Source organism: Phocoena sinus, chromosome 7 (genome assembly GCF_008692025.1).
Source record: "Phocoena sinus isolate mPhoSin1 chromosome 7, mPhoSin1.pri, whole genome shotgun sequence".
Lineage (NCBI taxonomy): Eukaryota > Metazoa > Chordata > Mammalia > Artiodactyla > Phocoenidae > Phocoena > Phocoena sinus.
Window position 1 is genome coordinate 115266501 of NC_045769.1, and position 17925 is coordinate 115284425.

The following is a 17925-nucleotide window of genomic DNA, read 5'->3' on the forward strand; positions in this document are numbered from 1 at the left end:
CCCGATCCCTTCTCTCTCCACCCTCTTGGATAAGTAAGGACTTGAGGGTGCTGCATTCTCTGGAAGCTGCATTCTCTGTCGGCAGGGGTCTGCCCCATAGAACCTGACCTCACTTCCTGACAGCTTTACCATTTGTCAGTTTCCTCCATCAATTTTCCTCACTCTGAGGATAAGTCTAACACCATAGTTGGAATTCTGGCTCTAAATGATCCACTTTAAGACACGGTTTCGGTGGGAGGGATAAATGAGGAGTTTGGGATTGACATATACACACTATATATATAAAATAAGCAACAAGGACCTACTGTACAGCACAGGGAACTCTACTCAATACTCTGTAATGACCTATATGGGAATAGAATCTAAAAAAGAGTGGATATACATATGTGTATAACTGAATCACTTCGCTGTACGCCTGAAACGAATACATTGTAAATCAACTATATTCCAATATAAAATAAAAATTAAATTAAAAAAATTTTAGAAAAGACGCTATGTGAAAACAAAAATAAATAAATAAGTGAAAGACATGGCTGATAAGAACGCACTGCTTGTAAACGCGGAGACGCCTGCGCTGGGAGGGGACGCCACCCACAAAGCCGGAGCCGCAGGGCCCACGTGAGAGAGCCCACGCCTATCGGCCCCACTCCAGCACATGTCCGCAGCCCAGTCTAGCCCAGCTCCATGGCCGGCTGCCGTAGTTCTGACGTCCTGCTCAGTGTGACTTTGGAGGGTCACGGCGGGGTCTCTGAGGCGTTATAGCTGCTTTAATGCTCAGGCCCCCTTTACGTGGCGGATTAGGAGTGCTGTAGCCACCCGGGCACTCCCCAGTCTGGACATCCGGGTCAAGGACGGGGAGCCAGAAAGGCCTGGACTCATGTGGCTCTGCGGTGGACTGCTGTCCCCACAGCTTCAGCCACTCCTCGGTGCGTCCTTTCACCTGTCCCTTCCGGAGCCCTTTCAGCGGAGCTGCTGCCCCAGGTCAGGCCAGAGTGTCTCTGGCCACAGTGACTGATTTAGGCCTGGGCATCTGACCTGAGCAGGCGAAACGGAAGCTTTGCTGGGCCCTTCTAAGAAAGGGACACCCCTTCCCTGGTGGTAGAGGTGTGGAGCGCAAGTGCACTTGAGGGGCTTCCCTGGTGGCGCAGCGGTTAAGAACCCGCCTGCCGATGCAGGGAACACGGGTTCGAGCCCTAGACCGGGAAGATCCCACGTGCCGTGGAACAGCTAAGCCCGTGCGCCACAACTACTGAGCCTGCGCGCCTAGAGCCCGTGCTCCACAACAAGAGAAGCCACCACAATGAGAAGCCTGCACGCCGCAACAGAGCAGCCCCTGCTCGCCGCAACTAGAGAAAGCCTGTACACAGCAACAGAGACCCAACACAGCCAATAAATAAATAAATAAAATAAATCTAAAAGAAAAAAAAAGTTCACTGGTTGGGAGGCAGGCAGCCTAAGAGTCACTCTGTCTCTGTTCCTGTGTTCTTGAGGCAAGTACTGTATTTAACATTCTGGAATCACGGTTTCCTCATCTCTACAAAGACAGCCACAATACAACCTCCACAAAGCTAGTGTAAAGACTAAACTGGACCACGTGAGATGCAAAGCACAGTTCCTGGCCCCTACGGTCACTCAGCAACGGCACCAGTTTGGAGAGAGTGCTGGGAGGAGCCTTTGGCAGGGGGGAGGAAAGCTGTCCAAGGACACTGATGCAACTTTAAAATTTCTCATCCTAGAACTGCCTTTCTGGTCCAATTTACATCTGCACTTCTGCTGATTATGCTTCTCTTTAGATGAATGAGTAATATAAATGTAGAACATTCATGGCATTTCATTATTATGATTAATTATCCCACTTAGAAAGTACCTACCCAGGGGTGGGGGAGGGACGGATCGGGAGTTTGGGGTCAGCAGATGCAAACTATTATAGAGAGAAACAGCAAGGTCCTTCTGTAGAGCACGGGGAACTATATTCAATGTCCTGGGATAAACCACAATGGAAAAGAATATGAAAAAGAATGTATATATATGTATAACTGAATCACTTTGTTGTACAGCAGAAACTATCACAACATTGTAAATCAACTATATTTCAACGAAATTAAAAAAAAAAATTTTTCTTTTAAAGTACCTACCAGTATCTGCTGGTGGTGTTTTTCTACTTGATAGCCTCCAAAATGCAATATGCCAGGTTTTGCCTGTATGACCTTATTATTCAGAAGATTTGCATAAACCTCTATAAAAACAATGCAGATTAAGTATATCATGAGTTTAGACATAAAAACGTATATTAAATGAAAGAAGATCCTATCAACATGAGCTCCCTTTAATCTAGGGTATTTTAAGCGTACGAAGGTTTCAGACAGAGGATACAGCTGTCAACAAGATTAATGATTGTTCCACGAGAACTGGACTGCTTCTCCCTCTATTTTTACACATCACTTGGGAGATATTGTCATCACAATACAAATTCACATTTATTATTATCTATTAAAATAACTTGCTCTGTACACATTTTATACAAGTCTTCATAATAAAACAAGCTTGTGAAGAGCACACACCCTGTTTTCTCTGTATAACACTGCAATTGCTTATTATGTAATGAATATCCACTTCAAAGAATCCAGACAGCAAGGGTTTAATTTTATTACTGTGTATTTAACTGCTATTATTTGATTTCCTCTGAACTGAATTACAGTGCAATACAGAGTAAGCCTAAGGCTCTGAAAAATTATGCCTCTGGACGGTAAAGTCTCAAACTGCTCTTGTCACGTGAGTGTCTTTTTTTGCTCCCAGTTTTGAGAACAAGGTTAGGACAGCTGAGCTCACAGAAGAGTCCAGGTCTACAAAAGTTGTCCCGGCTCTTCACGCAGCAGGAACTGAGATGTGTGGAGAAGACACCGGGTCACAAGCCTTTCCGTGCCTTCCGTGCTTCATGCCAGGCATCTGTTTATAACCCTCCATTCTTTCCATTTTGTAAAAATCAAACCCAGGCCTGGTTCCGACCAGTAAACTGCCTCCTGCGGTATGAATGCCCTGTCCAGTTTCCTACAAATGACGACCTTTCCCCTTTGGCTATAGCTAAATCTTGTGAGTCACTGACACTCTGACCCCACCCTTCGCCCCCCGTGTTTCGTACCCATCTACAGTGGGTGTGAAACATTTGGTGTTTTCCTCCCCCGCGGGTGAATGGCCACTGTCATCAACTGTGGGCCAAACTGAAGGGCTGGACTGGGGTAAGGGTGGGGTCTCAGGGGGATTATGATCTCCATAGTTTATTTGGTAAATTTGTAAGTATTGGTAATTACTTTTAAGTATTGAACATTGCTTGGTAATTTTAAAAAAATTTATTTATTTATATTTATTTTGGCTGCACCAGGTCTTACTTGTGGCATGTGGGCTTCTTAGTTGCGGCATGCACGCGGGATCTAGATCCCCGACCAGGAATCAAACCCGGGCCCCCTACGTTGGGAGCGTGGAGTCTTACCCACTGGACCACCGGGGAAGTCCCTTGGTAATTTTTTTTAATGCTGAAGATTTTGTTTGTAGGGCCACAAAACAGATGTAAAACGGGCATTTTTCTGTTAATGTCCAGAAATAGTCAAGTATACTAACTCGCACTCAGTGTGTTCTTCAGTGACAACAGAGCCACGGCAAATGCTGCATTTCCAGCATTTGTGATGGGCCTTGAATGGCAAGTGGGAAGCAAGCTAGTGGGACATAGGGAGCGGGACACTGGGCTGCAACATCTGAACACCACCTCTCCGCTTAGCTGGGCCACCCCAGCTTCCCCAACAGTAAAATGGACATAGACGGTACCATGGTGATGTGATGGATTCAGTGAGAAGACCGCAGGCAAAATGATTAGCCTTCTGCACAACAGCCATAGGATGTAACAGGCTTTCCAGGCTCAGGGATGTGCATGGGAAAAGGCACATATCCTTGAAGAAGCAGGAGTAACAGGCATGGCCGGAGCTGGGGGACTAGAGGGGCCCTGGGTGGGCAGGCTTAGACCGACGGCAAAGAGGGCCAAGTGCCAAGCAAAGGAACTGCACACAGGGGATCCCCTGAGAGCATCCAAACAGGACGGGGGCAGGAGCCAGCATGAATTCTAGGAAGGACAATGCCAGGGCTGTGAAGAGTGTGGCCAGGGAGGAGGGCCCTGCAAGAGTCCTGGTGACCTGCTGAGGATGCAATGGGGACAGAGAGGAAAGATATTGGAGGAAGTGGAGGTGGCAGAACTTGGCAACCAATTTCCACCACAAAAGTCCACCAGTTACAGAACTTCCCTGCTGTCCAGTGGATAAGACTCCACGCTCCTCCCATGCAGGGGAAGCGGGTTTGATCTTTGGTCGAGGGGACCAAGATCCCACATGTGGCCAGGCAACTAAGCCCATGCGCCACAACTACTGAGCTCACGCGTCTCAACGAGAGAGCCCATGTGTCGCAAACTACAGACCTCACGCGCTCTGGAGCCCAAGCGCCACAACTAGAGAGAAAACCCGCCACCACAACTAGAGAGAAGCCCGAGCACCACAACGAAGAGCCCACGCCGCAACGGAAAATCCCATGTGCTGCAACTAAGACCTGACGCAGCCAAAAATAAATAAATATAAAAAAATAAAGTCTACCAGTGAAGTGGATGGATCTAAATGGAACCATTGTTCTTAATGATGAACACTATTACCAGCCTGTAAAACAATACAGATAAATCAGCACCCAACATTCCTTTATGCTTTCTGGACTTTGGATCCTCTGGGAAGATGTGAGTTGTAAAGCAAATCTGTTTCCTAACCACCTACTTGATTCCAGGAGGTGATTAGGTACTTCTTTTGGTTTCTTGGGTTCCTCCACTAGGCTCCTTAAAAGGAGGGGTGATACATCATGAAATGGTTCTTCAGCATTCTTTACTTCTCTGCTGGGGGTTTTCACCACTGCCATTTTATCATGAAAAATGGAGCCTTCTTTTTAGAGCCAAAGGTCATTTCCTGGGAAGAAAACAGTAGTCGTATAATCATCCACAGGAAACCACACAGTTTTTTCTCAACCCTTGACAAATGTACTTCTTGTCACTGTGTGGTTTACTGTGGCTCAGCCCCCCCACCCCCCGCCTCTCCTCCCTCGCCGCTCCGTTCCCACACAGGTGGTCCCATTCATCTTGCGTCACACATTGAACCCAGTGCCGTGCCGTTGCTCAAAACCCTTCCGTGGTCCTTAATTCTGTTCAAGAGCTTTTCCCAAAATGTAGCCCTGATGGTTCCTGAGGCTCTCACAGTTGATGAAGTTTGGAAAATGTTGGAAAAGTCAGCAGTTAAACAGGGCTTTTCTTTCTGAGATTTCTCCGAATCAGTTTCTTGGATGGACGTGACCATGAAACCCTTCAACACTGGGAGACACTGGCATTTTTGAGCCACCTTCCTGGGCCCCTCTCTGGGAAGAGGAGGTGGAGAGCCATAGACCTCCTCCCCCACCACTGGGTGCTTTCCTAGGAGCTCTGTCCTAGGACCGAGGGTCCCGGTTCCGTCACACCCTTTGCCAGGCTTGCCTTCATAAAGTTCACACTGATCCCAATGCCCCTTAACGTTCTTTAGCAATTGCTGCCTCCACTACTTCTGGCATTAATAATGTATTGCCTTGTGATGGCATTTTACAAATCCCACACATCTTTATATCTCCCACAGCTGCGTCTCTAAGCTTGGGGGCTGCTCTGTGAAGCCCCTGAGACTGACGTAAAATCACGTGTGGATCTTTACGTGTGTTCTTTTGTTTCTTGTTTTGAGAAAGCTCATAGTTTTAGATTCCCCAAAGAGTACAGCATCAAGCAAAATACACTGACAGCACTGAAGAGGTACTTAACAATCACTTTCTGAAGGAAGGTTCTCCTTTCCACTCTCGGCCCATCCCCTCTCACCAGCATGGCTGAAGATTCACCTCACCCAGCTCCTTCCCCTCCACCCCTTCAACACCCGCCCCGGTTCACTCTCCAGCCCCCTCCCCTCACTTTCCCTGCCTGTACTTCAGGGAGACACAATAGCTAAACCGTTGTCATTCAAGGTCCCATCCCAGCTCACTCACCCCCAAGGTGAACTGTCCCCCTTCCCCCCACCTCCCCACCCCCCCCGCCAGGCATCCTCGGTTTCGCGGTCCCATGCTCTACGGGGCAGGCCCTCTCACCCTTGGCAAGCGCCTGCTCCCCTCAGCACCCCTTTACCCCAGAGCAGGGTCGAACCCAGACCCACGTGCCACCCGCATCCTCATTTAACCCTTTGGGCCCGAGCTCTCCTCCGCCCCCCAACCAGGCTGACTTGCGGCTGGACACCCGTCCGGGGTTCAGGCCGCCTTCACGGCCTCAGGTCCCAGGCCGCTCACCCAGGAGCGGGTTCCCGGGTGGGATTCCGCGGGCGCCGCCACCTTCCCTGAGCGTCGCCATGACGACGCGGACGCGCTCCCTGGGTCACGACCGGACGCGACCAAACTCCCCTGGGACGTGGGGGGGACCCGGGCGGCCGCTGCTGGAGGTCTGGAGGCCGTGGGTCAGTTCTGGGGACTCGGAGCAGTCTCTGCGGCCTGGGAAAGAACAAAGAGAGCGACTTATAGGGTGTGAGGACAACGAATTCCCGAGCGGACATGAGGAAGTCGGAACACACCATAAACTGCATACCCTGAGAGCAGACGGCGGGAGAGCTGGGCTGAAACGGGCGGGGCTTAAGGGGGTGGTGCTGAAGCTGTCGGGGCGGGGCTGAAGCTGACGGGGCGGGGCTGAAGCTGACGGGGTGGGCGGGGCCGAAGGGGCGGGGCCTACCAAGCTCAGTGGGTGGAGCTTCCCCGAGGGACATTCAGTCCTAGACATCCTACTGTAATATAGTTCATTTTACACTTTCTATTATGACAAATTTCAAACATATACAGGCAGAATAGCATGATTAACCTTCAACACCAACCTGCAACAATGATCAAATCATGGCCAATCTTGTTTCATCTATACCTTTCCTCTACTCCCTGTATTTTTTTCATGTCTGAAATCCCAGACATAGTATCAACAATAAATATTTCAGAATTTTAAAAAATATAACCACAATCAGTACCTAAAACATTACAATAATTTCTTAACATCTTCAAATACTGAGTACTCAATTTTCTCATAAACGTCATAAAATATTTTTTTAGTTTGACACTTTGAATCACAATTCAAATAGAATCCACACATTACAATAGATTGATATGTCCGTTAGGTCTCTTCATCAATAGATTCTCTCTCCATGCCTTTTTGTTGTTGTTGCAATTTATTCATTGAAGAAACTGTTTCTGTTTAATAATGGTATTTAGGGATTGTAAACCATGAAACTGGGCCAGCTCCCCAGACCTCTTGCCCTGTTTGCTCCACCCTGCTCATGCGTGGACATTTTTCCTAACACAGACACCTCAGGTCTCTCTTCCTGGGAGCTGCCCTTGTCCTGCTCCCTCCTTGTATGACTTGGCACTTGCTTGATGTTATTTATGGCTTCATGTTGATAAGAGATTATCGTAGGAATCCAATAAGGATACCTGCCTTTTCCAAACCCACATCACTTGTGTTGCATGCGTTTTTGTGCCCCTCCCCCCTCCCCCACCCTGGAATGCTCATTTTTCCCATCTTCCCATTTTCCAGCACCTCCCTTCTCCCTACCATCATCCCTGATTAAAAATCTCCCCATCTTTCAAGGGTATCAGTAGAGATGGTGTAACCTCTACCTGCTCCTTAAGCATCCAGACCACAAGGACTGTTTCCTTCCTCTGGGCTCCTATTCACTTTGTTTTGTCATCTTTGGGGGCACTTTTTATATGCCAAACACATCATTATGTGTGTGTTTGAAGCTGCAGAATTCTTAGGAGGAGGAGACCGTGCCTTATCTTTGCATCTCCCACAGCCGTTGGCACAGTTCTTTGTTCAGAGTGAGTACCCAGTAACTGTTGGTCAAGTGGGCAAAAAAATTAATTCACTTGCTTATATAGTAGATTGCTTTTTACTTTTCTGTTTTGTTGCCCCAACAAGGATGTAGATTTCAGAACAAGTATTATGTTTCCCATATTCCTGGACCTTTCCACCTGAGATCAAATCATCAAATGCTTATCTCCATACACTTTTTAAGGGGTATTGGGTAACATTTTAAAATTTTCCTTTAAGTTTTTTGTTTTGTTTTGTTTTGTTGGCCACACCTCGCAGCTTGCAAGATCTTAGTTTCTGGACCAGGGATCGAACCTGGGCCCTCAGCAGTAGTAATGCAGAGTCCTAACCACTGGACCACCAGGGAATTCCCTGATTTTCCCTTAAGTTTTTAAATAAATTTGCCAAATTCCCTATTTTATATGTAAAGATAGATAGATAGGGATATACATATAACATGTAGGTCTCTGTACAATCAATTAAGCAAATTGCATATTATTGTGTAGTGTTCACTGTTGGTCATCTGCTTCCACTTTCTTACAAACAGAACCGCAGCTTTGCTAAGATTTCTCCCTAATCCCCAGTTCCGTAGACCCCACTTAGATTCTGATTAGTCTATACCAATCATCGAATTCCCAATCTTCTTGCCCACGATTGATTTATGGTTGAGTACGTAACTCAGTTCTGGCCGCAGAGACATTAGAGTAAGGTATCCGGGGGACCCTGGAAAAAGGCTTCCTTTCTCCTAAGAAAGAGACATACAGTATCTTTCTCTTTCTGGACAGTGTAGTATCCAGAAGTGATTCCTTGGAAGTGCAGCAGCCCCCAGAGGCATTGAGGGGTCCTAGTGCTATGGTGAAGGTGGCGGTGGTGAGGATAGCAGAGCAGGAATGAGACTCCACCTGGATGATGTCATCTCAACTCTGATTGTTTGGTACCCAAATCCCATGACCTCTTTCTTTCAGCGGAAAACATTCTGACATACAATGATTTCTAAACACTCACTAATCAAAATTGGTAGCACAGAGGCTTGTTAGAAATGCAGAAGTTCAGGTCACCTCGGAACGCCCGAATCACAATCTGCATTTCAATAAGAGCCCCTCCCCAGGAGATTCATGGACACATTAAAGTTTGGAAATGACTGAACTGATGCCGTACAATTCCAGCTGTTCTAGATCATCAATTATTTAATCGATTCATTTACGTATTTCACATTAATTTCACTTAGCGTTTGCAGTGAGCAGAATACAAGGGTATCCCAGCCTCTGCCAAACTAAGGCAATGAAATGGGTGTGACGGGAGGCACGGAAGCTGAAGCACAGTGGAGCAGTGAATTTCCTTGCCTGAAACTCCTCGGTGGCTTCACATTGTGCAGAAAATAAAATTCAAAATCCTTAACACAACATTCAAGGCCCTGAAGGACCTGACTGCTGGCCCCCTCTCCACCTTCTCCCCCACCCCCAGCTCCACCTTCTCCCCCACCCCCAGCTCCACCTTCTCCCCCACCCCCAGCTCCACCTTCTCCCCCAACAGCCCTTTGCCTGGTGTGGTGAGTTAAAGCTGGCTGAAGGTTCTCTGACACTCCTCCCATGAGAAGTGGGGACCCTGTGCCCTCCCTTTGAATCTGGGTGGGTCTGGGACTACTTTAACGGCCCAGTCAAGTCCTGCCGGAATTTCTGACCCCAAAATTCATGCAATAGAATAAAATGGTTGTTGTTTCAAGCCTGCAAGCTCTGGGATACATCTAGCTGCAGCAATGAATAATGGAAAACTTGACTAAGTCCTACTCAGCCTAAGGATCCCTTCCTTAGAGGGGCTTTTCCTGGCTTCCCTAGCTAAATCATGTCCTACCCCATCATCCTCTCTCCCAGCCGCAGGTTCTTTTCCTTCATTGCATTTTTCGCAGTGTGTGATTCTAGACCGATGGCTTTACCTCTTTGACGTCTGTTTTCCTAGACCATAAGCTCAGCGAAGCTTGACTTGCTCACCACCATATACTCATCACCTTGCACACTGCCTGGCACGTGGTGGGACCTCCAAAATATTCAGAGAATTAAGTCATTAATGAATTATGCCAAGAGAGTCCTAAACTTATATATATATATATATATATATATATACACACACACACACACATATACACATACACACACACACATATATATATACACAAACACACATATATATACACACAGTATATATACACACACATATATATACACATATACACACATATATATACACAAACACACACATATATATACACACAATATATATGTATACACACACATATATATTTAGAACACACACATATATACACACACATATATATACACACACACATATATATACACATACACACACATATATACACACACACATATATATACATACTATATATATACACATATATATTTAGAACACACACATATATATACACACACATATACACACACATATATACACACACGTATATACACACACATATATACACACACATATATACACACACATACACATACACACATATACACACACATATATATACACACACATACACACACACATATATATTTAGAACACACACACATATGTGTTTGAAATATAGGCAATATATTCATATGGTTCAAAATTCAAAAAGTAAAAAAATCTCCCCCCTACCCCTGTCCATAAGCCACCAGGTTCCCTTTCCTAGAGGTAACACATGTTGCCAGATTCTTATTTATCTTTCCAGGCATATGCTATGCATACACAAGCAATTATATGTATGCTTCTATTTGTAAGCAGTTCATCCCCTATTTAAAAGCCAAATTGCTCACTCTTCTGTCTCCTCTTTTATCCACTTACCATAAATCTGAGTGATCATGAAACTGTGCCCCACAGAGTCCACAGGAGCTGATAACTAATAGAAATTCTTGAACTTGTCTTACAGAACAATAGCTAAGGGCGCAGCTTGTAAAGCACTTTGCTTCTGTCTTCATTGTCAACAGCCTTCACTGATGACGTTTGCTTTAGTTTCTTTCCTCCCTCCCTCCTTCCCTCCCTTCCTTTCTCTCTCTCTCTTTAATTGCATACCTTCCCAGCCTCACTCAGCCCACTTATTTTACAAGATCTTTCAGCTCCTGCCCTGTGTGAGCCAGCTGGGGCTGGTTGAGACCACAGACCCTAAAACTGGGCCTGTGCAGATGCCCTATGAACGGCCTGTTGACCTCAGAGGACTGGAAAACCCCACTCCCCAGTCATGGTCAGTGCCTCCATTTTGAATATCCAGAAGCAGGTGTCCGAGATGCACCTGCACAGAGCAGCAATTATCTCACTTTTCCTCTACCTCCAACCCCCTTTCCTCACGCCTAAGACCACCCTGCTTATCCCATAAATATCCCAAGCCCCTTGCCTTTGGGGAGGTGGATCTGAGACTGGTTCTCCCATCTCCTCACTTGGCTGCCTTGTGAATAAACTCTTTCTCTGCTGTAAACCTTGGCGTCTAGTGGTTGGCTTGCTGTGAGTCCGGCGAATGGACCGTTCTGTAACAATCATTCCATATCTGTACATAAGGTACCTCCTCATTCTTTATTTATGGCTGCGTATATTCAGTATTTTATGTAACCTGTCCCCTATTGTTGGATATGTGGTTGCTCCTGATATTTCACCATTATAAACAATGTTGTAGGATTTCCCTGGTGGCGCAGAGGTGAAGAACCCGCCTGCCAATGCAGGGGACATGGGTTTGAGTCCTGGTCCGGGAGGATCCCACATGCTGTGGAGCAACGAAGCCTGTGTGCCACAACTACTGAGCCTGCACTCTAGAGCCTGCAAGCCACAACTACTGAGCCCACGTGCCACAACTACTGAGCCTGCTCGCCTACAGCTTGTGCTCCACAACAAGAGAAGCCACCACAATGAGAAGCCTGCGCACCACAACGGAGAGTAGCCCCCGCTCGCTGCAACTAGAGAAAGCCTGTGTGCATCAACGAAGACCCAATGCAGCCAAAAAAAAAAAAAAAAAGTGTTGTAATGATTTATACAATGCATATATCATTTCTACAGACTTTTGCATATATACATTCACGTACATGTGAGTATATCTGTAGGAAACGTCCCTAAAGTAGAAGTGCTAGGCCGAAGGGTCTGTGCCTCTGTCCTATTGATAACTATTGTTGGGTCACCCATCATGGGCTTTGCATTAATTTTTGCTCCTACTTGCAAAGTGTGAGGTCATTTGTTTCCTTACAGCCTCACTAACAGAATATATTACAAAACATTTATACTTTTGCCAATCTGATAGGTGAAAAATGGTATTTCAGTTTGGTTTGATTTTATATCTGTCTAATGATCAGTGAAGGTGAGCATGTTTTCACATGTTTAGGAGACATTTGTGTTTCCTTTTCTGTAATCCATGTCCCTTACTCATTTTTCCATTGGGTTCTTGATCTTTTTCTTATTGACTTGTTGAAGCTCTTTATATATCAGGGAATTTGTCTTTCATTCCTTGATAAGTGTTGCAAAAATTTTTCCAGCACTTGTCATTTGACTTTGCTGTTAATGGTTTTTGCCTTGCAGAATTTAAAAAAAATTTATGTTGTATTCATCATGTATTGCTCCATAACAAATTACTCCAAAACTTAGTGACTTAAAACAACTATGGGGAATTCCATCACGGTCTAGTGGTTAAGACTCCGCACTTCCACTGCAGGGGGCATGGGTTCAATCCCTGGTCCAGGAATTAAGATCCTACATGCCACGTGGTGCGGCCAATAAATAAGTAAATAGTAAAAAAAAAAACTGCAAGCACTTACTATCTGTCACGATTTCTGTGGGACAGGAGTTCAGACAGGGCACAGCAGAGATGGCTTGTTTCTGCTCCATAATGTCTGGGGCTTCAGTTGGAAGACCCGAAATCGGGGAGGTGAAGCTGTTGGAAGGCAGTTGACGCTAAAGCTGCCAGCTGCAAGCGTAGATGAGGATCTTGCCCAAAATACCAACAAGTGGCCTGGACTTCTTCACAACATGGTTGCTGGGTTCACAGGGCAAGTATCCCAGGAGAGAGCCAGGTTTAAGCTGTATTTCCTTTTTAAAATTTTTTTAAATTGAAGTATAGTTAATTTGCAATGTGTTAGTTTCAAGTGTATAGCAAAGTAATTCATATATATGTATATATCCTTTTTCAGATTCTTTTCCCTTATAGGTTATTTCAAGATATTGAGTAGAGTTCCCTGTGCTATACAGTAGGTCCTTGTTGGTTCTCTATTTTATATAGAGTAGTGTGTATATGTTAATCCCAAACTCTTAATTTATCTCCCAACCCCCCACTAGCTCCTTTGGTAACCATAATTTTGCTTTCTATGTCTGTGGGTCTATTTCTGTTTCTATTTCTATCATTCTTTTAGATTCCACATATAAATGATATCGTAATGATATTTGTCTTTGTCTGACTTTTATGTCACTTAGTATGATCATACCTAGGTCCATCCGAGTTGCTGCAAATGGCATTATTTCATTCTTTTTTATGGCTGAGTAGTATTCCATTGTGTGTGTGTGTGTGTGTGTGTGTGTGTGTCACATCTTTTTATTTTATTTAATTTAATTAATTAATTTATTTATTTTTGGCTGTGTTGGGTCTTTGTTGCTGAGCGCGGGCGATCTCTAGTTGTGGTGAGCGGGAGATGGCTCATGGGCTTTAGAGCGCAGGCTCAGTAGTTGTGGCGCACGGGCTTAGTTGCTCCGCGGCATGTGGGATCTTCCCAGACCAGGGCTTAAACCCGTGTCACCTGCATTAGCAGGTGGATTCTTAACCACTGTGCCACCAGGGAAGTCCCGCCACATGCATCTTAATTAGTATCGCTAGATAATTTAATTGCACTGGATTATTTTCAACCTCATGCAATGCTGAAAGATTGGTATTATTTTCCCCACTTTACAGATGAGGAAATCGAGGCTTAAAGGGCTAAAGTAACTTGCCCAGGGTCACAGTAATTGATGACTAAATTAGGAACAGAATCCAAGTTTGTCTGTTGCCAACCTTCTCTTCTGTGTGCCAAGTCAAACTGCCTTAGGCAGAAAAGCAGGGAGCCTCTGGGAGGCCAGCGTGCACCTGACCTTTCTTCGCTCCGTCCAGTGAAGATAAGGCCTGGAGAGCATTAGCAACGCTGTCTTTCAGATAGGGTTTTATTTGCTCTCTTTTATTTGATCTGTTTTAATGATAATATTTCATACAAATGTTTAAAAGGATGCTGACAAATGGAGGAGGAAAGTTAGAGAAGTAAAAACTGCTTTCCTGAAAAAGCCAGTCCCCATGCCAGAGTAACCAGTAGGCCCGAGCCCTAAAACCTCATGCAAACGTCAGTGTACACCTTTGCACTTCAGCACTGAATAGGAAAGCATGCCGGCCCCATCATTTATGGCTCATCAATAATACATTAGCTTGAGTCCCAGAGGAGCTCACACGCAAGGGAGAACAGACCTTTTTGTTTGGTTTGTTGAGTAGCTGAAGGGGCAGAGCAAGTTCAGTGAGGTTTCACTGGTGTAGTTCGTTCAGGGGGCTTAGACCTGGACCCCCAGGCCAGCTCCTCACTCCCCCACCACACCCCTCCCCCAGCACTCTTTTCATCCCCCCTGCCCCCAAACCAGCCCCTGAAGCTCAAGCATCACTGTCCTGGGAAGCTTCCATAGTGTATGCAGGGATCTTTTTGTTACAAGTGACAGAAATGAATTCAAAAGTTAAAAAAATAAAAGTTTAAAAACTATCTATCTGAGGGAACTCTATTCAATACCCTGTGATAATCTACAATGGAAAAGAGTATGAAAAAGAATACATATGTATGTATAACTGATTCACTTGGCTGTACAGCAGAAATTAACACAACACCGTAAATCAACTATGCTCAACATTTAAAAATAAAATAAAATAATAAAAATTATCTATCTATTTATCTACGTATCTATCTATCTACCTACCTACCTATCTATCGAGGCGTCCACCACAGCTGCGGGCAGGTGCCAGAGGATAGCTTCTTTGTCCCTTGGGTCTCTCCATAACGTTGGAAGCCTGCCATCTTGCTACCAGCTTCTGCGTAATATGCCATCACGTAGGTTCTGTTGGTGCCACTCCTATTGGCCCTGCTTCAGCCGTGTGTCCATCCCTGAAGCAGTCACTGTGGTCAGTTGGCGGGGGCGACTCTCCTTGCCCAGGTCTGGGTCACATGCTCACGCCTGGGTTGCCTGTGGTGCGAGTCCCACCCAAGCCACGTGGTCTGCGAGTGGGGACGGCCAAGGGAGCTCCTTGTAGCAGAAGAGGGAATGGCGGTTGGCCAGACACAACCAACACACGCCTAGGAGGTTGAACCTTGTAAAATCATCACTATCCAAATGTAATTTATCTACAAAGATGATGAGTGACATGACAGCCTAATACATTAACCCTCAAGGCTTAGTCTGGTCCTTTAGTATGTATACGCTCCCACAGAATTTATCCCAGTTTATGATACCCACCATACATTCTGCAGTTGCTTACTTCAGCCAACCAATAGGTTTGTTAAATGTGTGGTTGTGCAAACTTCTGAAGTCTTGACTACCAGCCTCAGTCATCTTTCCAGGCCTCCTGGGAGCGGGGTGCAATCACAGCACCATGGGCTTCATGCAGGCAATTTCCCCAGGCCTCTATTGGTCGGCACAGCACCTGGAACACAGTAGCTGCTCAATAAATAAGCACTGAGTGGATGTGCTTAGCTAAGTTCTCTCTCTATATATATATCTTAATTTCTTGTTGAAGTAGTTAAACATAAATCTCCAGCCAACCATGTGACCCCTCTCCACAAAATGAAGAAAAGAATGAATCAGTTTTATTATTCAGTGACCATTAATAACCAGACTCTGATGCACATCACTGGCAATTCCATGGCAAAGACAAATAGAAATCTTACCCTTTTATAAAGCCAGACAGATACAATCCATAGTACACATGCTAATTGTCTTTACCAAAGGAAAAATAAAACTTCTCCTATCCTTTTGACAAGCAGGAAATTACAACTTGGAGCCAAGTGCTTGGGCTAAACTCCCACAGTATTAGGAAGACAGGGCACCATCCTCCTTGACATTCACATTGCAAAGAGATGGTTCCAAGACCTTCATGAAAGACATTCCTGGGATGCAAAATTGGCAAGAGGCTATTGAGCTTTTATAAAGATTTACATACATCTCAAAGAGACAAATGGGATTTATAAGTTTTCTAGAGGAAATGTTGAAAGAAAAGGGAGAGAAGAAAAGCCCTCTTTCCCTTTTGATGCCAGGGAAATGTTTATATTTCATTTTGGTAGGGGGTGGGGATTTGCGCTGTAGGGGAGGAGAAATCTCATTCCCCCTCCCCTCCCAGGTTCAATGGCTGAAGCCTGTGCGAATCGGTCTGATAAAAGACAGATTAACAAGAGAAAAAACAGTTTTAATTACCCACTTATGCACGGACTTTCACAAGGAAACCAGAGTCCAGGAGGCAGCCAGATGATTGGGGTTTATTTATTATTTTAAAAAATATTTAATTATTTGGCTGCGCCGGGTCTTAGTTGCGGCATGTGGGATCTAGTTCCCTGACCAGAGATCGAACTCGGCTCCCCTGCTTTGGGAGCGCGGAGTCTTCACCACTGGGCACCAGGGAAGTCCTCAGATGATTGAGGTTTATATACCGTCTTAGGCTAAACAAAGGAAAAGTGGTCTCGGGGCTTCTGGGTGGGGAGCTGACCTAGGAAGGAGGGGTGGCTGGATGGTGAATGAGGTTTGTCTCGCTGTGCAGGGAAGACTCTCTCAGATGATAAGGCTTGTCTTCAGGAGTAGCTCTCTTCCTGCTACAGAGACTTCTTATAAATGGAAATTTCCTTTACAAAAGGGCAGCTTTGGATTTTACTTTGGGCAGTTCTGGGGAGGTGAAGAGCTTTTCCTGTGTCTGCTGCTTCTCAATTCCCTTTAGCTCAAAAGAATCCTTATGCCAAAGCGGCATATTTGGGGTGACGTTCTGGTGCCCTTCAGTATTTAGCCTTACACTGCCTTGATAAGGGGTGATAAGAATATCTGTATGAAACAGTTAGGGAACAAGTTACCCTGGAACCAAATACAGGATCTCCCATCCTCAGGGTAACTTAAAAAAATTTTTTTTATTGAAGTATAGTTGATTTACAATGTCGTGTTAGTTGCAGGTGTACAGCAAAGTGATTCAGATATATAATTTATAGATAGATAGATAGTCTTTTTAGATTCTTTTCCATTAGAGGTTATTACAAAATATTGACTATAGTTTCCATGCTATACAGTAGGTCCTTGTTGTTTATCTATTTTATATATAGTAGTTTGTATCTGCTAATCCCAAACTCCTAATTTGCCCTTCCTCCACCCCCTTTCCCCTTTGGTAAACTTATGTTTGTTTTCTATGTCTGTGAGTCTGTTTCTGTTTTGTAAATAAGTTCATTTGTAGCATATTTTAGATTCCACATATAAGTGATATCATACAGTATTTGTCTTTCTCTTTCTGACTTACTTCACTTAGTATGATAATGTCTAGGTCCATCCATGTTGCTGCAAATGGCATTATTTCATTCTTTTTTTATGGCTGAGTAGTATTCCATTGTTTATATATACCACATCTTCTTTAGCCATTCCTCTGTCGATGGACACTTAACACTTAGGTTGCTTCCACATCTTGGAAGCATCTTGGCTGTTGTAAATAGTGCTGCTATGAACACTGGGGTGCATATATCTTTTCGAATTAGAGTTTCAGGGTAACTTTTAAGTTACTGTTGTGAGGACATGACTTCTAGCGTTTGAAGCGGTCATGACTTAGTTTATACGCCCTACTCCACCTCGCAGTGTAACTTGGAGAAAGGGATAGGACTGAAGACCTAGAAAATCATCAAAATCAAATAGACGCCCCTCTCTGACGCTCATAGGGGTTATAATGAATTTAGAGGGTGGACATACAGTTTCTTTCCACATCCCACCTAGCAGTACTTAGGGTTTCA

General features: G+C 44.9%; 1 protein-coding gene across 1 annotated transcript in view; it reads right to left on the reverse strand.

Moving 5' to 3' along the window:
• The window catches only part of CFAP221 (cilia and flagella associated protein 221), an 83633-nt gene extending 77154 nt beyond the window's left edge, over positions 1-6479 (reverse strand). Inside the window, exons 1-3 of the mRNA XM_032638637.1 lie at positions 6370-6479; positions 4803-4988; positions 2136-2236 (exon numbers count right to left, since the gene is read on the reverse strand). Coding sequence (XP_032494528.1) covers positions 2136-2236; positions 4803-4941 — 240 coding nt within the window. The 5' untranslated portion in view covers positions 4942-4988; positions 6370-6479. The remainder of the gene's footprint in view (positions 1-2135; positions 2237-4802; positions 4989-6369) is intronic.
• Positions 6480-17925: the final 11446 nt, after the last annotated feature.